Consider the following 27,251-nt stretch of genomic DNA (forward strand, 5'->3'; position numbering starts at 1 on the left):
AAATATTCCACACTATTTTCTAGAATTGTTTGTCTTTTTTTAATTTGTCTGGATTTGACCATAACATTTTTTTGTTTTTAAAATATAATATGGATGGTCTAATATAAATAAAGTTTATTATCATAAACTCATGTTGATTTTGCAGGTTACAATGGAAATTATTTTGCATTATGGTTTAAAACGTGTTTTAATCTGGTGCATGCAAAGTTAAAAAGATGTATTTTTAAATTAAATCTCACTGACTGAGAAACAGCGACCATGGAGCTGTTCAGCTCACTGTGGGTCTGTTTTCCAATCCTTGTCAGGCAGTCATCCACTTGTTCCAGTTCCAAAGAGCTCAGTTCATAAATATTTGTGAACTTTGCCTCTGAGAGCTTTTGGAATTTTACTGGAAGCTTCCAGTTGGATTTTGACTTTAAACTGATGGTTTCAGCATCAGTCTGAATATTGCAGGTCTTGACGAAGTGTTAATGTCTCTGGCTGTTGCCGCAGTCCAGCAATCCCTCCCGGCTTTCTAAAGGCCATCTCTGGCCAGTCTGCATGAAGCTTAACTGGCGGTCAGTCAAAGAAAGGTCGTGCTCATGGTGGCTGCAGAGGGGAGTGCAACAGTAGCAGCAGGGAGTGCCCTTAATGTTTTCACTTCAAACAACTCTTTTAGGGTTTAGTTGACAGATTGAAGGGGATTGAAAGAGAGTAGGAGGAATAACACAAACAAGAGCATGTTGCTGGACCAGAGACCGAAAGGAAGCTGGGTTTTTTTCTGTTTAGCAGGGAACTATATATACACCTGTATATGGATAATCTGTATGGATTGTGTTTACTTCACTTTGTACAAAATTAAAATCAGGGTGTCATGCAATGTCTCATATCATTAGGCTGCTGTGATAGGCTGTTATTTAACTTTGCTAAAATGTGATACCATCTGCACAATGTCATTGCTGGAAGTGCACCAAAACCTCAAAGTGTTTCATGGTCAATTAAATGTGTAGACACTACAAACATTCTGCAATGCAGGTTGACAAAACAGATGTTAATTGCTTTTCATTTACACTTTTGACTCTGTAGTGAATCCAACTTAGATATTTGAATCATCTATACAGCTATATGTCACTCCCCATTTATTTCCATTTAGCATTACAGGGCTGGAGTCCTTCCCAGCTCTCTTTAGGCAAAAGGCAGGGCTGCACCGTGGACAGATTACCGGTGTATTGCACAGTCATATTTGGATTAGATGACTAAAAACTCTGTTTGTTAGTAGTTCAGTGACGACCTTTACTTAATTTAGTGCACCAAAACAGACGAGACAGTTGAACTGTGTCATTTTTCACTCAAGGAAAAAGGCTCAGTATTATTGTATCTGCAGTATCCACAACGCCCATACTGTACGCATGACCATGATCTGTATTTGGATGGACGTCTGCAAATTGTATTTTAATTCTTATGAATCAAACTTTGTGAGAGGAAGAATTTATTTATATAGCAATTTCTAAGGAAGTTTTTTTTGCTGTATTTGTGAGCAAATTTGCTAAAATTTCTGGAACTGGGGGTACGCAGGGAGAAAGATGGGCAGAAAAAAGTTACTTCGTGTAAGAAGTGAAAGTGCATCTGTGCCATAACTACCTTTACAACTTATAGTAAACACTCGTGACAACAGGATTCAATCCTCCATTAGATCAAATAGGTTCAATTTTCTGTCCACTCCCAAACTTTGAATTGTCAATATTTGCTTATAAGTATCATGTGTATGTAAACTGTATAGTTATACTGTTATAGCTTAACTGCATTTTTATTTTCTTCTCACTCCACCTTTTGTAATTTAGATATAATAATGATAATAATGATAATAATAATAATAATAATATGTTTATTTGTTTGCTTGTGAGTGTGCTGTGATTCTTGTTTTGATTGTGTGTCACATGCTACTGGATGCCTAAATTTATCTTGGGATATCTTAACAGCTTGCAGGATCTCACTCACTCACTCACTCACTCACTCACTCACTCACTCACTCACTCACTCACACACACACTCTGTCTCACACACACACACACACACACAGAATATAAGGTAAATTATATTTCTGTGTGACGCGTCTGATATTATGCTAATACTGGTGTGTACAACACCCGCGCTTCCCCTCCACCCCGCCTTTCCTGCAATGCTGTGACTGCTGTTTGTAGCCTGCAGCGTACCGGAGACTTTGACGTCAACGAATCTGCTCAGTATTCAGCTCCATGAAATGGGTCACAGCTTCTGACAATAAACCAACTGCACTTCTCCGCTGTGCTCTGCCTGCATCTGGCATCTCACCTACACGGCCCTATCAAGAAGGACTATTTGTGATAAACCCTCTGTGTCACTGCGTCACCTTCCACTTCATTTCAGCCAAAGCTGATGCTACCTGAGTAGAAGTAATTAGGTATTTTGACTTCATGTGCTTGCACGAACCTCCTTTTCAGTTTGTACTTTGCTGATCTCTCAAATCTGATTTCTACATGTATTTATAACTGAGAAAAACTGAACCACTTCCAATCTAGATTATTCGTTGTCATTTTCTGCTTTCAGGATGTTTCTTTTGTTTTGTTTTTTGTTAGCTTTAACTTTTTTGAAAGTAGACAGTGATCAGGAGAGATATGTCGGTTAAGTTTCACAGCCAAGGTCTTTCTAAAGAAGTGTATCTGGGGCTGTATTGGGTTTCCAAACGCTCCCTCACAGGCAGGTGCCAAAAATGTAATGTAAAACAATTTGTCATTAAACCAAAAAAGACAATAAAAAACTTGAACCCATTGAGTTCAACTTTTTTTTTTTTCGTTCCTTAACTGGAGCATTTAAAGGAGCTTGAGGCCGGATTGAGGCAGAATTTATGAAAAAAATTTGTATATGTTTTAAGTTTTCTAGTAATATTGTCAGATGAAGCGTTCCAAACCCAAAAGAATGAGCCCTCTAATGCAGGGGTTCTTAACCTTTCTGACCTTGGGGCCTAATTTTTTCAGTACAGAGTGGCCCGGGGCCCGTTAAATATTAACACTGTATAGCAGGGGTATTCAACTTTAAGAGGTCCATTTAGAGAAAATTTACTCAAGCGAATGTCCAGAACATCATAATATATATATATATATACATATATATACATATACATATACATTTTTTTTATTTCTTTACCAGCAGTTTGAATTTCCCCTTTTCTTTGTTAATTGTCTCAACACATTTTTATAATAAATGAATATAAACACATCTTAACAATTGAACAGTTTTGCAGTTTTTCTTTCTTCCCCTTAATCTTATGCCCCCACTTTCTGTCGTTCAGTGAGAGAACTGAGCTCTAATTTCTCCTGCCAGGACTTTAAATCTGGGCTGGATGGTGTCAGGTTCTCATGCACATGTGAAGGTGCTCATTGGTGAGCTTGGAAAGATATTTAGTTTTAATTATGTTCATTGTGGAGACGTGTCACTTTCCGATGCTTTTGCGAGCCCGAACAACAGTCCAGCCCACACATCTACATCTACAATCCTTCAGCAGTAACGACGGAGCCCGCAAGCCCGAGCGGCACCGACCTCCCCGGCCGCGGGGACGTGCCGGGATAAATGATCACGCCGCGCTCGCTCGCTCGCTCTGGGCGCAGACCCAAGTAATCGATCCCTAATCCTGGCGGATCTAAACGTACTCTGTGCAAAATGAAGGATTTTCTCTATAAATACACACCATTTCTCTTACTATTACACGTACAGCTAGCTGAGGGTTTTCTTCTCCTCATTTGGTTGGGAGTTGCTATGCAGTCCCGCGGCCCTCGCGGCCCACACGTACAAAACTGATTTTTTTTTTCGCGGCCCACTAGATGGCGCTCGCGGCCCAAGTGTGGGCCGCGGCCCTATGGTTAAGAATCACTGCTCTAGTGTATCTCTCCTTTGCCTTGAACAGGCTGTGTGCTGCAAAATGTGCTGCAATTCGGGCCCAAATTTCCCGTGCTGGGCTGCGGATGTGACGTCACATGACGCTGCATGCACGTTCTCCCCGTTCTCCCGTGCCGGCTTCACTGTTGGCTGCAGTACCCCCGACGGCCGTCGTGGTGAAGGGTGGCGCTAGAGAGTCTCATTTCTTAAAAGGAGCCTCAAGCTCCTTTAAGACCCAATAAAAGAGTAAAAAGGAAGATGTTTATACGAATTCCATTTAATTCCCAAAAAGAAAAGGCTTATTTAAAGCAGTTACTGTTGCTGGTGTTAAACGTGGCAAGACAGATGCTATCAATTCAAATAATAACAATAATAATAATTATTTAATTAAATTATTGATGACATGAAACATTTTAATCCTGCAAATTTGATAATTGTGTATTGCGATGCATCTTATTGTTGCCTGTGTAAAGGAAATGTCATTGTATTGATTATTCATCCATCAAGTATCTATACTCACTTACTGTACTCCAGTTCATGGTGATGAGGGTGTTGTGGGTTATTTGGGGTAAATTTGTAAATATTAACAATCACCAAGACACATAGGAAGTAGAAGCTGTTAAACATTTAGCCTCATTCTGTCACATTGCTTAATATGTGATCACATGTGTGTCCTTGTACGCGTGTATGAAGCACATCACCTCCAGCCCCATTATGTAAGCCATTTTTTTAAATCTGTTATTTGTTTTGCAACACTTTTTTTCTGTTTATGTAACTGTTTCAAATTATAGAAAAAGGGTGGGGGTTGACGGTTAAATGCAGCTGCCTGGTCCAATGACACCATCCCATTGATAATGGACTGTCAAAGCACTGAGTCATTTATTTGTTAGTTTTCTTATTTTAATTTTAATGTCTCATTAGAAGTAAATACCAGTTCTTATCACAAGATAGTAGCTATCATGACTCAAGGCACAAAAAAATCCTATCAAGTTCTCATATTAATAAAGGTATTTTCATGCTTTTACAAGGAAAAAGCAAGTGTTGCAAGTCATGTAAAACATAAGTGAGTGGAAGAGATAAACGATCAGTAACTGGAGAAGTTTTTAGAACAAAGGAAATTAGATGAGAAGGAGAAAAAATGTGTGAAAGTAATACGAGCTAATATAGATGGGTTGGCTCAGAGATTGGAAGCAAGCAACTTGGCTCAGTTTAATTTGGCAGATTTGACTGAAACTTTTACTTGGATTTTAATGAAAGGCAGAGTTGAACTTCTTAACCTTTTGTGTGGTATTGTTCAAGTTCTCCCATCTTTCTCCTTTTGAAGATTAAAATTGAAGTTTTAGTCATTCCTTGCAACCAGTTGGAGCTCAGCACTGATGATCTCATGTCGGTCTCCAGGGGTCATTGCCTCATGCAGAGGACCGTTTCCTCACTGTGCAAAAATGTGGAACACACTCTGCACTACGCAACAAAAGAGGACCCTATCAATCACAACGCTTTTGTTACACAAGGCCTTTGCCATGCACGTTTTCTTCAGTTTTACGAGATGTTCACAACCTCTTCCCTTTTTGCATTCACTTGCTTTTTCCAGAAATAACAGGGAAACACCATAAACCTCACTGTGCTTTTTTAAATCTGATATATTTTTTTTATATTAAGAATAATCTTTAACCGTCTCTGTTTGTTTTTTTCCCCATTTTAGATTTTGGATTTGGGAACTTCTTCCAGCCTGGAGAACCTCTGGCCACATGGTGTGGCAGCCCACCTTATGCTGCTCCAGAGGTTTTTGAGGGACAACAGTATGAAGGCCCGCAGCTGGATATCTGGGTACGGTGACTGACTGCTTGATTCTGCCACATTTTTCTTCACAATTAATTGCATCTGCAAAGTCTTCGAAAATATTTAATTTACAGACTACATCCAGTTGTGTATTTCGTTCAGTTCATGCATCTTTGGCTTTAGTAAGAAACAAAATCAGTTGCTGGTGTTCATCTCTAAATGTAGAATATTTAGAAAAGGATTTCAGAAATGTATGACTTCATAGCATTAGAAGCTTTAGTTGCTGTTAAATAGTTAATGTGATGTATATTCATTACCAAAGTTTATAGTGTCCTACACCAGAATGTCTCAGTCCCAGTCCTCAGGACCCACTGGACCATTCAGATAAGTGGGTCCTTAATAGACTTCTGCAAATCTTGATGACGAGCTGATGAGATGATCCATCCATTGGAATCCGATGTGGAAGAGCAGGGAAACATTTAATCCATGCTGGGTAATGGGTCCCGAGGACCTGGATTAACAGCATGAATAACAATGAGTAATAAGTGAATAGACAGTCTCAGCTCTGAAGTTGTATACATCAGGCCAAAATCATCTGGTTCCTTTCAGCTCCTAAAATTAAGTAAATGCAACCTCAGCTGAACAATAACACATGACTTCATCATTCATTGTGAAAAAAACTAAGAACAATCTCACTGCTTATATGGGAATTAAGACAAGTACTGCAGCCAGGATCTGCTAATTAAATGAACTTGATTAGTTCACCATTAGTACATGTGAAGACCTCCCATGAAAGCTAGTTAAGGTCTTGAGGAGGAATGACGTCGACGATGATGAGAAGCAGATTTTGCTGCCCATCAGTCAGGGAAGGGATGTAAGGGAATTTCCAATCAGTCGGCGTCCAGTCTTCTATAGTCGTAAAGATTATTCACAGATGGAAAACATTTCAGATAGTAGCCGGTCTTGACGTGAATGTTCCAGCTCGTTCAACCCCAAGGCTTACGTTTGCAAAGTTGCATCTGAACAGACGGTAAACGTGACAAAGAGAAGACATGAGAACCTAACATACACAAATGCCTGCAGACTTAAATGAACTGATTAATAAGCCAAGATTCCTACATAATGATGTGAAACTGATATGGTTATACAGAGAAACGTTACTTTAAGTTGTTGCAGCTGATTCAAGGGTTTTTCTCACTTATGCATTTTTGTACAGCTTTTGTTGAATAATGAAACGATGTGATGATATGTCATGTGTTGTTCATCTGATGTTGTAGTTGCGTCATTTTGAGGCCAGTTTAGGACCAAAAGATTGTTGTTATGCCCTGATAGTCAAAACCTTAGAATTAAAAGTTGTATTTTGCTTTCACGTGACCTAGGGCTGGGCGATATGGACCAAAAGTCATATCTCCATATTTTCTAGCTAAATGGCGATATTCGATATATATCTCGATATTTTTTCTGTGCCTTAATTGGGGTTTCCCCCAAGGCATTATAGCATAGCATCTCTGTTAGCATCTCTGTTAGCTTCATTTTTTTCTGAGGCAAACCCTTAAAAAAACAGTCTGTTTTAATACAAAGCCTCATGCCAAATGTCACACAGGTTCCTTTATTAACAGAGGTCTGCACAATATCAAAATGTATAAAACAAATGAAATAAAAATAAACTGCCTGCATATATAGAATAAAAATGCTTCTTGAATAAAATAAAACAAATATCCCTTTCCTGCATAACAATTAAATTAAAATACACTGTGCAATTAATACAATGTAGACAGTAACAGGCAGACTTTTCCACTGAGGTTGACAGTTGTGCAAATAACAAAACATTTGTGCAAATCTCAAATAAAACATTCAAGTCAATTTGTCACAAAATAAGCTATATCAAAATGATAAAAAAAAAAAAAAAAAAAAATTTTTTTTTTTTTTAAATCGATATAAACGATATTGTCTCGTACCATATCGCGTTTGAAAATATATCGATATATATTAAAATCTCGATATATCGCCCAGCCCTAACGTGACCCATTTCACATGGTGTGGATGCCTAAGTTGGTGTCTAAATATCGGTGAAGTACAAATAAAGGGAAGTGTTTTTCACATCCATGTCACAGATTGATGTCCTGATTGCTCTTCCCCTGACCGTGTTCCTTGTGTGTGTGCGTCTTGTTTCTAGAGTATGGGGGTGGTGCTCTACGTGCTGGTGTGTGGGGCACTGCCCTTTGATGGACCCACTTTGCCTGTGCTCCGACAGAGAGTCCTTGAAGGACGGTTTCGCATCCCCTACTTCATGACTGAAGGTGAAAAGAGATGACCTCACTTTTAAATAACAAATCAAGTCATGTGTTCAACCACATTTGGTAGCCTCACATTCCAATAAATGCACACACATGTTGTATGTGTTACTTCCAACAAAATCTTTCCTGTTTCAGTTTCCGTGTTATTGACTGCTTGCTGGCAGACACACTCTTGGCTCCAGCAGCCAGGATGTCATTTCATTAGTGATAGAGCATTATGCTCATTTCAAGGTGATATGCCATGGGGTGCTCTGTCAATGTCGGCTGTAATTTGCGTACAAGGGTCACGGGTGCACACGGGCTGCAGAGTGAGTCAGGTTGGATGACCATCTCAAAGCAGCCCTGCTGTTAGCGGCTGCGCTTGCTCGCTGACTAGAGATTAAGTCCAGTGGTCGAGCTGTTTATGTAATCTGGGGAAGAGCCAGCGAAGGGCTCCGGTAGTCTGTCTGTCTGTCCCTCCCAGGAGACACTCCTCGTGTCTTTTTAACTCTCACCCTCTGTTCATGAGACATATCCCTGTCTGTCTCTGGCTTTGTCTGCCAGTCTTGTTTCTCTGTATCCAGTCTGCAAGTCTGAAGACTCCACAGGGTATGTGGCTGCAGTCGAACGAATTTGTTCTTTTTCTGTTTAGGACCTTGAAACAATTAAGACATACAGGGAATGTGGGAGTGTAATATCAGGTCTTGTGCCAGACTGACACTCAAAGCCCGCCTTCCCACCCCCAGTCCAGCCCTGTTCCCCGAACAAGGAGAACAGAGTGTGCTAATTCTTCTTTTTTTTTCATTTAGAAACAGTCCTCCTTATTTCCTCTCGTCGCTCTCTCCGGTCAACACCACGGTACACAGCACAGCCTCGCACCACTCTGTAAACTCTCACTGGGACATCTGAACACTGTGAATACTGTGGTCTATCGCCAACATAGTGACTTAATAACCACAGAAAGTGTTCTCTGTTGTGTCCCTTGCTGTTGCAAATTGCACCGGCTGTGTGAGCTTAGTGTTGCTGCTTGTGGATTTTTTTGTAACTTCTTAGCACTCCTTTCAATATTCAGTATTACAGTTTGTGTTACATTTCATTTAAAAAGTATATCGACAGTAACATTATCGATGGCTACATTTTAAAGGTATTGTTTCAGCTGTTCTGTTGGCCCTTATTCTGAGACTGACTGATACTCAACACCACTGGGGCATTAAATGTGTTCAGTGGGATGGTTTTTTGGTTAAGTCATGCTGGTGTAATGTTCTGGCTAAGCACACTGTGTCTGTCAGTGTGTTGGCCAGCCAGCTACACGGTTTTAGAGTGTCGACCCCCTTATGTAGTCGAACCTTCTCTCGTGGTTAGTAAAAGCTCAGCCCCACCGTTTTTTATGAACAAGGCTACAGCAACTCTAACTATCAAACAAATATATTGCTGTGAGCAGTGTTTGAAGCAGGTTTTAGCTCGGAAGCTGCACACAGCGCAAAGAGACCGCAACATGAAGTGACATACTGGTTAAGCACAGTGTGGCCTCGTGGGATTTTTTGGGGGGAGGTGGGGAGTTGGCATGAGATCGACAAATGTGATGTAAGCAGATGTTAGTAGATAAGTGGGGTGACTGAGAAGAATGTGCAGCGGGCAGTTAATGCTGGCAGACAAGTCCTTGGTCTCTGAAAATCCCAATTCAACACGTTACTTATAAGATGTTTATTTGTGGTACCTCAGAGGTGTATAACTAAAGAAAGAAATACGATATCAGAAATGTATTCCCAAAAAATAAATGAGGTTATAAGTAATAAGTGCGGGGCTTATTGTTCAAAACACACCTGTTTGGTTTAAGACGATAGCGTTTGAGGGAATGGGTAAGGATGCTGCGTGGGAGGCAGAAATGCAGTGCAGGCAGCAGGGATGCAGCCGGGCCCGATCGTCACAGCCAGGGGAACTGTAATCCTGTTAAGAACCCAGCTGTGCCTGACGTCAAACTCATCTAGCCACTAACTAGAGGTGAGGAGCTCTCATTGGGAGGAGGGCGAAGCAGAAAGGAGTGTGTTCATGCTGTTCAGGAGTGACAGTAACTAAGAAAAACTAAGACAAGAATTTAGTCGATTTTAAGCTTTTGAAAGCCCTTCTCATGGTGCAAATTATTGTAGATAAAACCACGAACAAGCCATGGAGGAGGAAAGTTTGTTTATTTCATATTGTAATACTCTATCCGATCCCTCCTAACAGACACTGTTGCCTTCGTCTGTCCCTTATTGGGAGTCCAGCAGGTCAGACTTGTATCAGATAAAGGTGATGCGTATCTGATACATACGTCAAACTGGAGCTGCAAGCCTTTACAGAAAAGCGCCAAGCTGCTCATGCAGACATGACGCTAAAAATGTCAGTTGCCACAAGATTAGTGGAAAGCAGTGCATGTCTGAAGGAGGTTCAAGTGTTATTTATGCCCCGCTTCATCTAGGCTACTTTGAGGAAGTGATGTTTTGTGTTTTTAATATACTTGATCATAGCATGATCAAGTATAAATAAAAAAAATAAAATAAAATTAAGGGTTCCAAATTCGTTTTACATAAACAGCCTCGTCCTTTTTAAACTGCTGTGATCTTAAATGAGAAGGCCTCTAAAGATCTTGTCACACCCGCAGTGATTGCTCTTTCCATTTGTTGCAGACTGTGAGCACCTGATCCGCAGGATGCTGGTCTTGGATCCATCCAAGCGCCTGTCTGTGGCTCAGATCAAGGAGCACAAATGGATGGCTCTGGATGTTCCTGCACCGAGGCCTGTCCTGTACCAACAGCCACTGTCTGCTGAGGGCGAGGGGGGTGTGGGCGAGTACAGCGAGCAGGTCCTTCGCCTGATGCACAGCCTTGGCATAGACCAACACAAGACTATAGAGGTGAGGAGAGAGGACGTGGATCAGTATTTATTCATAAGCAGTTAAGGGGAAGTGTAGCTATTAAAAGTTTCAGATTATGCAACAGATGCAGTGTGGATATGCATCATTCTGTATACTGGATATTCACATTTATGCAGCAAGGTGAAGGTGAAAGTGTCTCATAGTACAAAATACATGATATAAGTTCCTCAATAATGTGGAGTTGGGTTTCTTTTGTCAGTTATTTCTCTGACCGTATATCTCTGGGGTGGTATGAATTATGTTGTAAACTGAAGACTTTACTTAACTTTTATATGTTGCTTCTCCAAGTGTAACATGGGTCTGAAAACACAGTAAGAAACAATAAATAATTGCCCCTTTTAATCATTTCTTTATTATATCTTATGACCTGCACACATAGATTTCAGTTGTGCGTCTGATACATATCTGCATGCAAAGCATTAGACCTCAATGAAGAAGCTGTTGAAAGAAAGAGGAACTTCTAAAATAAAACAACAGTTCAAAGCTGTGCAAGCTCATTTGGAAATGTTACTCACAGGATTTTTGCACGTTTGTCATTACATTAATTTTGGCACAAAATTAGGATTTGCAACACTTAAAATGGCTTTTTTTAAATCTCAAATAATAAACACAAATGTAATAATAATAAATATCCAAAAATGTTTGGTAGATATAATGAATTATGTAGTTTTTACTGATAATCTTAAGTTTCAGTCTTCAACAAAGCAGTCTCAACATACAAGAGTATGTTGGTTTTAGTTTTTTGTTTTAGCAATAGAAAACCATTAATATACAAATTGCAGTAAACAAACTGCAGTGAACATGATATAAAGTAGTTATGATATGAATTGAATTGCAGTCTCCTTTTTTGGACTGTATTTTGTTTTCAGAGGCCCAAAAATTGCATAACATCTTTAATATGGGGATTTTTTACATCCCATTGTTTATGTTTATATAATAATTGCTCTGGGGTTATGTTCTGGGTCTGGAAAGCGACTAGACACAACTTGTGTTGTTGTACTTGTAATGGACGCTTTATAAATTTAATTTAATTGAATTGAATATTTCGTTTTAAGGCAGTCTCAAATGAAAATAGATCAATCACCTGAAGTTTATTCGAGGTGTTTAACTATTATTTATTAGCTGTTTTTAGGTTTCAAGTTCAAAGATAACTGTGCAAGACAAGGAGGCAATGATTAGCTCTGAAAAATCCAAACAGATGGCAGAACAATTAGAAGTGGCCAAATCAACGATGTGATTCATTCTTAAGAAGGGGAGAGGAAAAAAAAACAGGGCGTCTAGCTGTGTCAAGAGATCTCTAGCAGCGTTAGGTGTATCATTACCAGAGTCTGCAATCAAGCTATGCCCTCTGGGAATGTGAATGCAGATGATTACCTGAAGAAAAAAGCTGTTGGTAACACCCAGGAATAGGGAGGCCAGACTGGACTGCTGGAAAACCTCGGCAATAACACGCCATTTCTGAGATTAGATTCTTTGGACATATGAAGACATATTTTAACGTTGAACCATATATAGGAAAGAGAGTATTAATAACCAGGAGAGGCCTCGTGACCTGCAGCTTATCACATCATCTTTCCAGCGTGGTGGAGGTACGGGACGCTTACTGTGCAGATGGATAACGAGAAGAAAAATATTCCAAAAGCAGCCCAAGATCAACCTAAGACAAATAATGAGTAAATTATCTGAAATCAGTGCAGCAAGGGAACATTTTCACTATGTGAAGACAGACTGAATACCAAACTGGTACAAAATGGTTTTAATGTCTGAATAGTTAATGCAATTTATTCATTTTAGCCTTTGAATTAAAGCTGAAATTCAGCACTTCAGGATTGCTTCAAAATGCAGCGTGGCGATGTGCTAAGTGGGACAGTCTGCAGAAATTGTGCCACTGTCCATATCTGACTGGTCCCAACACATTTGAACCTTAATGCCAGTTTTTTTTTTATTCCATTTTGTGTGCTGAGAATTGAATTTATTCTGTTTCATATCTTCTCTCTGCTCTTCATCGGTTGTGCAGTTTCATGCAGAAGTAATGAAAAGATTGTTTCACTCTATTTCAAGAGCTTTCACGGTTAACTTATCCATAACATAAGGTGAACTTATAACTTCAGTTATGGACTTTAATATTTACGCTGTCATCCTCCAGTCTCTGCAGAACAAAAGCTACAACCACTTTGCTGCTATCTATTACCTGCTGGTGGAGCGGCTCAAGGCTCATCGCTGCAGCTTCCCTGTGGAACAGAGGCTGGATGCCCGACAGCGGCGCCCCAGCACCATCGCTGAGCAGACGGTCATCAAGGTAACCACAGACCTTCAAGGCGACAAGCAGGCTCCTGAATAATCTGTGCTGATTACCATCCATGCTTCTCTGATCAAAGCTCTGTTATTCACACCTGCAGCCTGATGCAAGCAAACACACAGAGACAACCCTTTTTCTTTCATTTATTTGTCTTCTATGTTCTTTTGCAGTCTTTCCCACCCAATCTTGACCGTAATGCATTTTCAACAATAACATTATTTATTCTCCCTTTTTTTGTATACTGTACCCTCTCATCATCACAGTGCATTACAAAGTCCAATAGACTACATCTTTCTCGTAATGATTGCACAAAATTTAAGGGCATAGTTAAAACTCAGCAATGAGTTGGAAATGTTTTTATTTCTCCCTTTCCATATCACATTTCTGTGAATGAAAGGCAGACATGGTTTTCTTTCTAAGTTTTCGTCCTTGGTGTCACTTGCCATATTTTTCTACAATGCCTTAAAACTCTGAAATGGTTCACATAAGCACTAGTGGCTCATTTCAACAAAAGATACATACTCATATTTGAATAAATGAAATATATGTCCATGGGAATCCTCCTAATCTCTAGCTGGTGAGTAAATTTATGTAGATTTCCAAACCACGTACTATGTTGTGCGTAAACATAGACTGTATGTACCGCATACTTGTTAATGTATCGTATGCCACCATAAAAGCAAGTATGACGGACTCCCACTGTAATGGAGCATTGCATTGTGGGATACAGCCTGCAGGGTATACTAGTCAGTTGCACACTGGAAATATTCCCAATATAGCACACCATTCAAGTGTGCTATCTTCCCGCAGACTGCAGAGTTTACACTTGGTCACATCCTGCATACTGTGTACTACATTTTTGTCAAAATCGGTAAGTACTAGTAGCAAAGAATTGTAATGATAAACTTAGTCTTCATTTAGTTTTTCTGATATATTCTTCAGAGGCAGAACAGAATCGTAACATGCCTCTCTCTTTGTAGTAGTGGTGTTGTTCCGCCACAGTAATATCACTCCATTAAACATGACCAAACACTGATAAAATTATCCTTTCCTGTTGCTACACAAAGGGTTTTGAATTACATTAAAATGCAGATATGAGCTCCATACAGTAAAACAGAATCAGATGGTGAGTGCCTGGCAGATAATCAGACATAATCATCTCATCTCTCATTCAGTCCATTTAAGAAGTTACAATTAACAAACTTATGTTTGTGCAAAGATCAGGCGAGCTTTTGCCCTCCCTCACAGCTCCTAGCGTAGTACCGTCATTGAAGAGTATTTTGTTCCAATAAATGCCCAAGACTACTGCAGAGTCTGATGCAGAACTTATTGATTATTGAACATTTTAACACAGCTCTCAAGAAGCCTGATGCATTTTTTATAAAGTGCGAAGGGTTATAATATGTCAAACTTATTGTCTTTTTTTCTGTTTCTTTTACTTTCATAGTCGACCAGCGGTTCCACCCAGGTGGGTTTGCTTCCGCAGGGCGTTCGTCTGTTGCGTTCCCCTGCTGTTCCCCAAGCGTCCTCCGATGCTTTCACTTTCCCCCATACTGCATGTTCCTTGGAGCAGAGTTTCATGGTAGAGGACGTCAACACGCCCAAAGTAGGTTCAATACTGTTATAAACACGTTGAAATTTTAAGCACAAGGATGTATTATTTCCTTGTGTCTCCTTGTGCTTGTCCTTTCTCCTCGTGTTACAGCAACATCGCCTACAGCTTTGGTCATGAAAGTTGTAGTTATTATTATGGTCACCAGCAGCTTTACTGTGATGTGCTTTGATTGACGTACACAGGCAGTGTAAAAAAGAAACGCGCATGTGTGACATGCACCATACTCCTTTGAGGTTTGGAGCGTCAACCTGCCAGAGTGCAGCTGACTTGTCCTCTTATGTAAGCACTCAGCCAGCACTCACATCAGACAGGACAGCTGCCTGTCCTGCGAGTCTCCTGAACACTCGCACGCATGCAGTGCTCTTCATTTTTTCCTTTGTTCACCTGTGCCAACCAGCAACCTTTTCCTCCGGGCCTGTTGTTGGGTTGAACGTTCTTTGCAGAACACTGAAGCTGCAGGTCTGACTTGACGGCCTCACACACCCGCAGGCTTGCACACAGACACTCGGTTGCATTCTCAGTTTAGGCTTTCTTTCCCACCCACCCCCATCCCTAGCTCCAGGAAAGGAGAGAGTGTGTGTGTGTCTCTGTCTGTGTGTGTGTGTGTGTGTGTGTGTGTCTGTGTCTGTGTGTGTGTGTCTGTGGTAAGCAGAACTAAGCAAAGAGTCAGAGTGCGTGTTATCTGCCTGAATGAAGTCTGGTTATGTAAGCGGTCCTGTGATGATGATGTGACCTAATGCAGAGCTGAGTGAACACACATGGACAGGAAGCTGCTGTGCTGCCCCAACAATCTCACTGCCCAGACTTCCCACCGATCAGCCAAAGGCTCATCTTGTCTTTTTCAGCTGTTTTTAATCATCCCATTCTCCTCCTGACTCATTCTCTTTCCATATTGTTTCATCTCTAACCCGTACTATTAATCCACCAATCTCTGTGTCCCCTCATGACCTTCTACCTCTCTTGTCTGTTTCGTCAGCCTCTCCTTCTCTCTCTCTCTCTGTCTCTCTCTCTTAGTCGCTCTCTGTGCTTGAGCATGCCTGTTTGGTAATAGCATTCCTATCGCAGCACACTACAGAAAGCAGATGGGGAACTGGGCAAAGTTGCTCTTTCTCGACCAACACCAGGCTTTCCGGTTACTGTGGCAACTCCTGCAGATGATCTATGTGTGTGATTTCTGTGTGTGCGTGTCAGTCACACATTTTCAGTCAAAGCTCACTTCCTGGCCTCGCATTCCTCTATCCCCACCCTCTACCTCTACACCAACAAACACTGGTCTGCATGCCGCAAAAGACACATACACACACAATTCCTCTATGAGACCAACTGTGGTGACTGGAGGGAAAACGGAGGAACTCAAGGAACTAATGGAGGCTTTATTCTCAGTATTGTTCATTTTGTGTTAAGGTTGTGCAAGTGATGGATTTTATGTGTGCTCTCTTGCTCGTTTGCATTCATAATATCACATATACTTTTCATTTCTTACTCTCTCAAAGTGAATTTGCTTTTTTTCTGGTAAGATTAATTGTTAAATCTGTGATTTTTGTGCTCCGCTTCTTCTATTTAGGTGAACGGCTGTCTGCTGGACCCTCTTCCTCCCCCCACTGTCCTCCGCAAGTCCTCCACCTCGTCGCCTAGCAACATGATGGAGACTTCGATTGATGAGGGCATCGAGACTGAGGAGCCTGACACAGAAGACGATCCACCCCACCTGCTCTCGGCCTATCAGACGGCTCGTTTTGGCCAAAGGCGGCACACTCTGTCTGAGGTCTCCAACCAGCCAGGTCCTTCGAACCAAGGTACGGCGTCACCTGACAGGTCCACTTCCATGCATCTTATGACCAAAACAACACAGTTTATCTGGATCACCACCATTGACTTTGAATAACATTTTCATTCCCAGGTAAATTTTTCACTCTGGGCCACAACCCCTCCATGGGTAGCGTGGACTCAGACATCGGCTATGATATCGGCTCCATGCACAGTGACCTCGGTCTGCTGGAAGATTCCCCGTCCCTTAGTGAAGTGGTGCCAGCCAACAGCTCTGCCCCTGGCGTCAACCCTTCTCCCTTCTTGAGCGCAAGGCCAGCCAACCCAGCTATGGCTGCCCTGACCTCCCAGCACAGAGAGGCGCACAACCGCTCCCCCATCAGTTTCAGAGAAGGACGCCGAGCGTCTGACACATCCCTCACCCAAGGTGAGCCAGTAATATTTAGTAGTAGTCTGAATTTTTCAGATATGTCGCATCGCCTACTTCTTTGTAAGCATTCAAACTATGTTCACTTTAAAATTAATCATATATTGGTTAAATGCCAGAACACTTTTCTAGGATTGGTACCAGTGTATGCAATGGAAACCTTACTAGAAGATCTGTTAATGTTGAAAAGGACTGATGTTTAAGTTTATCACCGGCCAACTGCAGTAGAAGGAAGAAAGAGCTTAAAGGGGAGCTGCTCTGATTTACTCTCTGTGATTAACACGTATATTGTCACCTAATTCACCTTTAGATTGATCTGAAGACTTCTTATGTGAGGGGGAAAAGTTTTATAAAAAAAAAATATATACCGTATTTTCTGGACTATAAGCCGCTACTTTTTTCATAGGTTTTCAACCATGCGGCTTATACAAAGCTATTCTGTGGATTTTTCTTCCACCGCTCGGGGCGCTCTAACCGGAATTAGAATCAAAACTAAGACAAAATAAATGCAAAGAAGAATACGCTACTTCTTCTTTAGCAGATAGAAGTAGGTAGAAGCAGATTTCAAACAGATAAATAGATAAATAAATACCGGTTATTTTCTCTTGGTTCTGTCCCGTTTTAATCAGCAAAGTTTCTGCCGTGTTAAAAGGATCTATTTAGGTACAAACATGTACATCATTTACAGTTCAAAATCATTCTGTACATGTAGTAAATATTTAATCTAACAACAGAAATATCTGCGGCTTGCATATCTTTTTTTTTTTAAATAGAGCGGATGCGGCTTATATACAGGTGCGGCTTATAGTCCAGAAAATAAGGTATTTCTTTTATTATTATTGGCTGGCTGGAATAAGTTTGTTACTCCTGTTTCAGTGCTGTTACAAAGTACCAAGGCCATGGCATGAAGGCACTCAAAATGTAGGGGTTGTTAGTTTAAAATAAGAAACCTAACTTGACCACAGTCCATTCATAGATTCTATAAAATTATCAATATTTTCACCTGGTGAAGCCTCGAGTGTAATGGTTTGGCCATTTTTGTAACTTTTTGAAATTATAAGTTAAGGGAGTCGTGGGTCTAATTGAGAATTACTGAACCCAACTCCTGTTGATGTTTTACTGGCATGCATCCAGTTTCAGCTGAGCTTTAGCTATTGCACAGATGGCCTCACATTTGACTCTAGAATATTTTATACACAAGAGTTCCTGGTAAGGTTGATGTCCTGTGGCTGCAAAATGAGCTCAAATCGCCCCCTGTGCACACTGGTGGAGGGTTGTTTTGGTGGGTTTTGTGCTTGATGAGAGCTGTATGTGCTAATGTGTCATCTTTAACTATAAAGCACAGTACAACATTTGGTAAAAACCAAGCATATCCACTTAGCTCTCATCTGTCTAAAGGAAGTTCTTCTCAGAGGTCTTGTGGTTTTTTTAACATACAAATTGCAAACCTAAACTTGGCTGCCATGTCGTTGTTAGAAAGAAGAGGCTTTCTCCAGGCAAGTCTTCTGAACAAACCATCCTTGTTCAGTCTTTTTCTGATTGTGCTATCATGAACTTGTATTTATGCCAACTGAGGTCTAAGATGTAGGACTTTGTTGTTTTTTTTCATCGATTTCTCTGGGCATTCTACCGTCTGACCTTGGTGTGAATATATGGAGACGCCCACTAGCAGGGAGATTGTCAACTGTCAACTGTATGTTTTCACTTGGGAATAATCCCCCTCACTGCAGAATGATGGACACCAAATTGTTTACAAGTGACCCTTCCCAGGGTTGTAGGACAGAAAAAAAAAAGACAAGGGGGAAAGAAAGCACGTCCATGATCTTTATGATGTGTATCCTCTGTGAAGTTGTGTTAACATACCTGAAAAACTGTTCCCTGGTATGTAAAACATTGCGGTGTACTTTTTTGGGGGGCTGAGTGCAGGTATATTGTCTCCTGATAAAACTGCCTGATTGCCACCTTCTCCCCTTCTACTTCACACACTTTTCCCCCCTCCTAGTCTATCTGCTCCCTTCCCTTATCTCTTCCTCAGCGTCTCTGACGACTATGATGATGATTCACCTTATGAATCATAGACACACATTTGAAGGTTTCAGCCCACATATATCTTTTCCTCTTGTACCCCACCCCTTCTTTAACTATCCTTATTCTCCTTGCAACATTTATTTCCTATCCTGCTTTTCAAATGTTCAAAGTTGCAATCTCTGGCAGGTAGAGTTTCTTTCTTATTCACATCCAAAGTGGACGTTTTTTCTGTTTGCTTGTCGTATACACCTGCTCTCATGCCAAGTAAAGTCTATAATTCTGATTTAAAATGATGTGTTTCTTTCATGGCTCCACACTGACTGTCTGCAGTTATTTATTTATTTATTTTTTAATCCTCTTTGGAGAGTGTTGATGCAGTGGATTCTTTTGCGTCAGACTGCTGACTCTGATTTTAAATAGCTCCCACCATCACAGTGAGTCAGGCTCTGTCATTCACAGCCACAGCTCATCACCACTGGATGGATCTCGGATCTGCTTGCTCTTACACACACACACACACACACATGCACCCACACACGCACGCACAGGCATGCATGCAAACTGTCATATGTGCACACACAAATGACGTACATCCCATCACATTGTCAGTCGAGGCGATAAAAGTGCCTTCTGCTCTAACGTCAGTGAGGATTAACCATGACTGTCTGAGAGGATGATCTGTGGACAGCATGTTAAACACCAAAGTGCTTTTATTGATCAGAAACGAGCCATACATATTATTAATAGGGTGGGATACTATGAACATACAAATCCATTGTTTATAAAATCCCATGTTATGAAATTTTATGATTTGGTTTATTATAAAATAATGCAAATAATGTATAAAGTTAGATTAAAGTCACTCCCTCCCTGTCTGTGTACAACGGTTTTTCTCAATACATGAGTCAAAAATATCATTTGCGTGATGTTTGTAAATTTGTTGTACAAAAAGCTAGAAAAGAGACTAAAAGGAGATGTATCGCTTTTTTGGGAGTTTAACTATGGAATGACGCTAACCTAGATTTACGAATGTGCAGCTCATTTTCGGTTTACAAAAAAAAGATTTGTAGAGCAATCTTTCAAAGCTACAAATGTTAATGTTTGTTTTTGTTTGTTGCTGTTCTCGGATATTTATATATACACATTTATATTTAAAAAATGTCTTTACTATTATATATGTAAACCTTATTGGTCCTGCTTTTCTGGTTTAGTTTTGCTATTGTTTGTTTGTTTGTATGTAGGACAGGCATTAATATAAGCACTATGCTTCTGCCTGTGCCTTTTCAGTCACTATTTTTCGATAATGTTTGTGTTTAATGTTTGTAGTGTGATGTGACTGAATAAAGAATTTCAATCAATCAATCAAATCAATATTAGGAACCACCTCTGATTCTGTTTCTTTTTTGGTGGGGTGGATTTTCTTGTCCTCTCAGGTCTGGTGGCATTTCGGCAGCACCTCCAACATTTGGCGAGGACCAAAGGAATCCTGGAGCTCAACAAAGTCCAGATGCTGGTGGAGCAGATGGGCTCTGTGGAAGGGGCGGCCATGGCCCCCCTGGGACCACCGCACCACTTGGACAATCTCCTGGAGGTTGGTCCTGTCACGGGATCACACAAACACACAATTCAAGATATGTCTTTTCATAAAAATCAATTCCCAGCTCTTTACTGTCCTTATTTTCTTGTGGCACAAAAAAAAAAAAAGCTGGCAGCGGGGCTGTTGTGTAACCCCTGGAGAGGCAGCCAACTGTGGCTTGTTTACTGTCTCCTGTCCCCCTGGGGCTTGGCGCCTTGGCCAAAGTGAATGAAGCCATTGTTGTAATCATACAGATTTGCTCATACTAGTGACTACAACTACAATCAAACAAAGAAACATGCATGCATGATACGTGCAAAGAAAGACCACAAGGGGAACCATTTAAGGAAAGAATTCTAGGCTTTCCTGTAAACGGAATGATAAATAAATAAAGAAATGGGTAGGCACAGGCAAGATCTTCTGCTTTCTTTGTTTGTTTGCTTTTTATTTTATTTTTTGCCATACCACATAATGCAATACAGCAGCTTTTTGTTGGTTATTATGTTTTTGAAGTCCCATCATCCTTTTAATTAGCTTTCATTTCATTTACTAAATGTGTAATCCCTATGGTACATGCCAGTTAGGGAGAGGCATCTGGCTGATCAGCGGCCACATGGGAATTTGGGCGGGAGGCTACGAAGATAATGTTGTTAGCCGGCATGAGAAACTCAGACCTTGACACGGCTTCATTATCTGACAGATGGGAAGGATCTGAAATATGAGCCCTTGAGCGTTTTGTCCCAATGCTTTATGTTTTTGTTTGAAGGGTGAGGCATGCAAGCAGCAGGAGGGCCTAGCTTTATACCAAGGTGGGCCACAGCCACCTCTCCTGTCCCGCAGACAGAGTTTGGAAACACAGTACCTCACTCACAGGCTACAGGTACAGTCAACACTACTTGATTATATCCAGCGATCACACAAGTTTGTACTGAATGCTAAACATTCAGTAACATCATTTGGAAATGTGGGAATTTTCTGACATAACACAGGGGTAAATGATGCAGTTTTTCGAGGGTTACAATGACAATTGTAAGTCCTGATCTCTTATTTGCCCAGAAGGCCAACGTCTTGGCAAACAGTCCTGCTAGTTGCCAACTTTTCTGTAAGGAGACACCTCGAAGTTTAGAGCAGCAGCTGCAGGAACACAGGTAAATCCCACTCCAATGTTTCTCTCTTTTTCTATTTCTGAGCTGGTTTCAGGAATATTGTTTTTGCAAAAGTGCTGTAATCAAACCTGCCAGTTACCCAGCACAGGAATCAGACTGAAGCTCCACTTTGTTTGGCATCATCTACTCAACGTAGCATTGTAGAGGATTTCATGTTAGACGTTTTTGTTTGTCTGCAGTGCATCTTTAGGAGACCGTTTGGACTGCTTTGCTAATCCCATCCACACTTTTTCACCAATCCTCTTGACATTTTCATGCTTGTAAAAGCTCACTATGTAGGAAAATGGTGTCCCCATTCTTAAAGCGATCAGGCAGATTTATTTTCTGTGAATAATGCTGTTTCATGCTATTACATTTGTTGTCTGCATTTGCTTGTGAAGTGGTTTTGGAAGCATTTTATTCATGCTCTGCTCTTTTGTTGATTCAAAGTGTTGTCTCCCTGCAGACTGAACCAGAAGAGGATGTACCTGCAGCCGCCGCCGCCACAGGGCGCGGGGCTGCAGGCCTACTTCAACCAGATGCAGATAGCTGAAGGCTCCTACCCGAGCGGCAGCCCTGCTCTGGACCCAGCGGCATCTCAGAGTTCCCCTCAGGGCCCCCCCATGTCCGCCGCCCTCCAGCCTCAGCCCCAGCAGCAAGGCAGTCCTCAGGCGTCGCCGCCTTTCAGCCACACCCACAGCTTGAGCCCCTTGATGGAGCCAGGTGAGGGCCTGGTTTATGATTCCTACATGAGCCATCCTCACTACACCCAACACCTGCCGCCTAAAGTTCACCTCCACCACCACCTGCACCATCAGCATCCTCACGAGGCCCCCGTCAGCGGCCTGGGCTTCAGCTACCCCGCAGGATGTGAGCAGCAGGCTCTGGGCTCTCCTGGCGAGGTTCTCCTGCCGGAGCAGTACGACTTCTCAATGGACCCCACCTTACACCACCAGCCTGTCCCGGGAGAGGCCGACACCGGGGCCGTGGCTGGAGGTCTGGCTGGTTTGGGCCAATCGGATGCCCTGGGCATGCCTGAGCTGCAAAGCTCTCTCTTGGACAGTGAGATGATGGAGACCGTTGACTCACAGCACGGCTTTGTACTAGTCAACTAAAGCCGGTTGAGCGGGTTGATAGAGAGCAGTATTAAGCAATGAGAACCTACACAGCATTGATAACAGAGAGAATGGAGATGTAAGTGGAGGACATAAGCGTAGCAACAGGGAAGGAAGTGTTCATTTTTGTACAACTAATACAAACTTCATTCCTAGTTGTGGTAAACCTCGACTTTTCTACCGAAATCCTCCCTTAATTTACCTCGCTTTCTCCCTCTGCTTCTCGGTTCTTGTTCTCATGAGCCCTCCGAGGCGGGAACAGGCCCATCGCGTGGCACAATGTGATCTAAGCTGTGCTTATTTGGCAGTTCTGCCGTTGTCACATGTGCGGCGCCACCGATGATGACTGCGCCGTGCAGCCGGTGGGGGAGATGCTGCACATCCTGGAGGCTGCTAGAAAGCAGCGTTTCACCCAGACATGGGTTGAAAGTGAACTGACTTATTGAATGGCAACCAAAAGCACAATAACTGGTAGTGCTTTTTGTATTTCAGATAGGACACCGCCGACAAAACTATAGACTGGTTCTTAACTCAAAAACACTTCTGTGGATCTTTTTTTTTTTTTTTTTTTTTTTAATATTTAGGTGAACAAAAAAAGACAAATAAACTGAGCAAATGAGAATGGCCTTCATTTATCAGGATACCATGAAGATTACCACAAATGCTCCTGTTTGTTTTGTTTTTTTGAAGTTTATAACACAGTATTATGCAAAGGCTACAATGGTGGTCATGCATAGCTTTCAACACTATTCCCTCAAACAGAGGTGACGTTTGTGTTTGCTCAAACAAACACCCTAAACAATGCTACATTTTTGCTTTAAAACAGTGAAACTCCAAGCTATTTTCCAGTTTGAGAATAGAAGTGGAGGCTATGTGACTATTTCACAAATTGTAACTACTGATTTTGATTTATTTGGTACACTACTGATTGCACACACTTTCCAGGTTTCAATACAGTCAATAAGATGAAGAATTGCCAGTTTTTACTGGTGAAATGGACTCAAGCCTCTTCAGCAGTTGATACGTGGATCATGTGTTTGCCTGATAAATGAGGGCTGATGTGATTGACATGTTAGGTTGAGAAGTTGCGGCGTTAAACAGTCAATATTATTCTGTTTCTGTGGCAATACTGAAGCAATATTAATACTTAATGTTGAGGGATCGTAATGGAAGCCTCACCTGTACAGCCAGCTGTGATTGGTTCCCCGGATATCTGAGTCATCAGCAGTGACGTCACTTGATGATGATGATGTAACCGGGAGATAATCCGTCTGTTGTTTGCCCTGGAAGAGCAGGAATCAGCCTGGAGACAGCTGTATGAACGGTACTGTGCAAAAGTTTTGAGTATTAGTTTAAAAAAAAGAATCCTCAAAGCAATTTCATAAAGTATTTATTTGTCAATTAATGTCATCAAAGGTGTTGCAAGTTGTGAATACCTAAATCAGATGCATGTAGCACCCTTTTCCTTTCAAACATCTCCAGCCCTCCTCTGTGCAGTTTTTTAAGGTACTCGGCAGGTTCAGTTGTGGCGAGCATCTTTACTTGTGCTGTCTCAGCTGCTTCTCACCGATATGATCACAGACGAGGGATCATTGCTGCAGACTGAATATGGGACTCATGAGACGCCACCCTGCTGATTATTCAGTTAAAGATCACAAACCTAACTCTTACCTTTTTTGTTGTTAAAAATAGATAATATTTTCCTTAAAAAAACAAGTTGATACATTGAGATGTTTTGGTCACAATACCACAAGGGTACAGCACAAAGTTGAGATGCTACTTTTTTTTTTTTAAGTAGTTGACATCCTCAGACACCCAAACATATGCTCTCATACACAGAAAAGTTTTTTTCCTATATTATGACCCCTTTAAAACTTTTGCACAGTATTGTGTGTGAATGGATGGGTGTGTGGGAGTATTTGTAGTTGTTTGCACAATTCAATTTTCCTCATCCATTAAATCATATGTTGTCATTTCTGAAAAAAGACAAACACTGTATTGACTGCTTTATTCAAAGTAACACAAACTGTGCGATTGTGCTTTCATATTAATTCTGGTTTACATCCTCGTTGTTCCAGTCATGCCTCTTATTTTTTTTCTTTGTTTATTTTTTTTCTAAAACAATGAATTATGTTTGTTCTTACGGAGTGGCCCCTAAGAATCCCTTGCATTAGATTTCCTGAAAGAATGTTTCCTCCCTGACGTTGCGACTGCTGTGAGGCGAAGACGATAGAACATCAGTCACCTGACACTGGATATCCTAACTGGTTTCTCACCATCGCTATTTGACTGACAGCAAGTTAGCAACTCAACAAGAGATTTTGTCTGTTCTTTCTTTCTTTTCTTTTTTAAACCGCACTTAGACTGTGTTCAAGCTATTTGAAGCAAACTTGTTACTTCTCTGGTGGATGATTGAAGAATAGAAGAAAGAAATTTAAGTTCAGGTGGAATCCCAGGAAGACGGCAGGGTTGAGATGTTTGATCGGGCCGGGGCCGTCTCAGGCTGCGTGGTCCGTGGCGCTCGGGGTTAAGCCGTAGTCGTGTTTTTAGTCAGATAAGCCTGCAGACGAGGCATTCACTCACATTTTTGTAAAGCTGACTGAACAAGTATCTCTGAGTCCGCAGACAGACTCTAGAGGATGAGTGGTTATACCCAGGCCTGGCCATAGTCTGTTCTCAAGAGGCGACGGGAACATGATGTGACTGTGTTCCTGCACAAAAGGTTTATTATGATAAAGTGTTGATTCATCCAAAAAGGCGTCAAATTTCCATCAGCTTTACAGTTGTTATGCTATTGGCCTAGTTACTAGTAACTGTTTTGTTCTCCTGTAGAAGAGATGCAAATAACTCCAGCAACAAAGGCTCCAGCAGAAGAGAGCGCTGCAGGCCTGCTGCAAAAATAAGTCTTGTGGTTACATGAATAATTCCACCCTTAAATTTACAAACTCATCAGTTAGCTGGGTGTGTTTATGCGATGGCACGCCCACTTCATTACCACGGGAGTAATCTCGCACCATACTGTGGTTCATGTTGAAAACGGCCACTAATGCAGAGAGAGGACTGTACTGAGGAGTGTGCGAGGCTCGGTTGAAGCTGTAATATTTATTCAGGGGCTTATAAAACATTAAATTGTCGGCACTGATGGTGTAAGAGCATTAAAGTGTGCGTCTCGCCTTTGTTGATGGTTAGACTAAAGGATCTTCAGGATGATCTGTGGAAGTTGAATACTGGAGCACTTTTTTTTTTCAACAAGGGGGAAGAAGAGATGTAGCGAGAGAGGAGGAGGTGACCGGTGGAGAAAAGGTGGGAAAGGTTTGTGTTGCTCCGCCTTTTCCTGGCAGATGAAACATGCCGCAAAATCTGTAGGAAACACCTTTCTCCTCTCTCTTCCTCACCAATAATGGACACAAAACAAATTTCTTTCAAAGAAAGACCAGACATTGTAACACTTTATTTGATTGTTGGTTTTAATCCAAGAAAAATGAACACTTTTCAGTTTATTATGATGAGTGTTCTCTGTACAGGTGTAGTGAATCTTCAGTGAAGCTCGAGGTGCACTGAGGGCAGTTGTGTTGAACGTGAGTAGTGTTCAGTGTGCCTTTTTACTTTTCATATTTTCAATCTAAATTAAAACTTTAAATAGCAAAATAATTTCTGGTTGGACCCTTTTAATCATTTGTTTTATAAATATCTCCTTCCTTTTTTTTTCTGTAATTAAGTAGAGCCAGGTTTTACAAAGGTACAAAACCAAAGTCCCTCAGAAGTTTCCCTGTACGACCCACCGTGTGGAGTTTTGGAGCTTCTTTCTTAGCTTCTATACTGTTTGTTTTTTTTTTCTTTCTATTTTTTCCCTTTTTCTTGTTGGTCAATCAGTGTATGCCATTTAAAAGTATTATAGCAATATTTCTCTAGTTGAAGACTAAAGTCGAGATTCTAGTGGATGTGTTTCCAAGTATCATCATTTCACCACCTGCTGATAAAACAAAAAAAATAAATCAATGGAAATCCAGTTTTATATCTACCTTCATTGATGTTGACCACACATAAGCTAACTTGCTGTTGAGATTAAAAAGGTTTATTGAAAAGATTAATGTGTGTCTGATTTTTTTTTATTTTTTATTTGTTTTGCGTGTGTGTCGGTGTCGGTGTGTCATGACGGTAGTTTGTCTCCGTCCTCGTTAAATGCAGTCACAGGACTGACTGCACACATTATCTCCTGCACGTAATATACTGCTGCTGTAACTTTACACCGCAGCCGTCTGAGAGTTCTCCAGGGTTCAGCGGTGTAAGCGAGGGTCACTGACCTGGACAAATGGATTACACCAAGCTCTCCATTATAAACAGTCTGAGCTGAACTCTTAAATCGCTTCGTCCCGAGACGTATAAAATTGAGGAGGACACTCCAGCAGCAGCTGCTGG

General features: G+C 41.2%; 1 protein-coding gene across 3 annotated transcripts in view; it reads left to right on the top strand.

Moving 5' to 3' along the window:
• Positions 1-26,919, top strand: part of sik2b (salt-inducible kinase 2b) — a 51,552-nt gene extending 24,633 nt beyond the window's left edge. The window contains exons 5-15 of one of the 3 annotated variants that reach the window (XM_061719355.1): positions 5,594-5,718; positions 7,847-7,970; positions 10,613-10,839; positions 13,007-13,159; positions 14,607-14,765; positions 16,339-16,570; positions 16,675-16,968; positions 20,430-20,587; positions 21,339-21,452; positions 21,629-21,720; positions 22,184-26,919. In XM_061719355.1, the coding sequence (XP_061575339.1) occupies positions 5,594-5,718; positions 7,847-7,970; positions 10,613-10,839; positions 13,007-13,159; positions 14,607-14,765; positions 16,339-16,570; positions 16,675-16,968; positions 20,430-20,587; positions 21,339-21,452; positions 21,629-21,720; positions 22,184-22,832 (2,327 nt within the window). In that variant the 3' untranslated portion in view covers positions 22,833-26,919. Of the gene's footprint in view, positions 1-5,593; positions 5,719-7,846; positions 7,971-10,612; positions 10,840-13,006; positions 13,160-14,606; positions 14,766-16,338; positions 16,571-16,674; positions 16,969-20,429; positions 20,588-21,338; positions 21,453-21,628; positions 21,721-22,167 lie in introns of all 3 variants that reach the window. The other 2 variants (XM_061719357.1, XM_061719358.1) reach the window with 2 other exon arrangements.
• Positions 26,920-27,251: the final 332 nt, after the last annotated feature.

This window comes from Cololabis saira, chromosome 4, assembly GCF_033807715.1.
Source record: "Cololabis saira isolate AMF1-May2022 chromosome 4, fColSai1.1, whole genome shotgun sequence".
Taxonomy (NCBI): domain Eukaryota; kingdom Metazoa; phylum Chordata; class Actinopteri; order Beloniformes; family Belonidae; genus Cololabis; species Cololabis saira.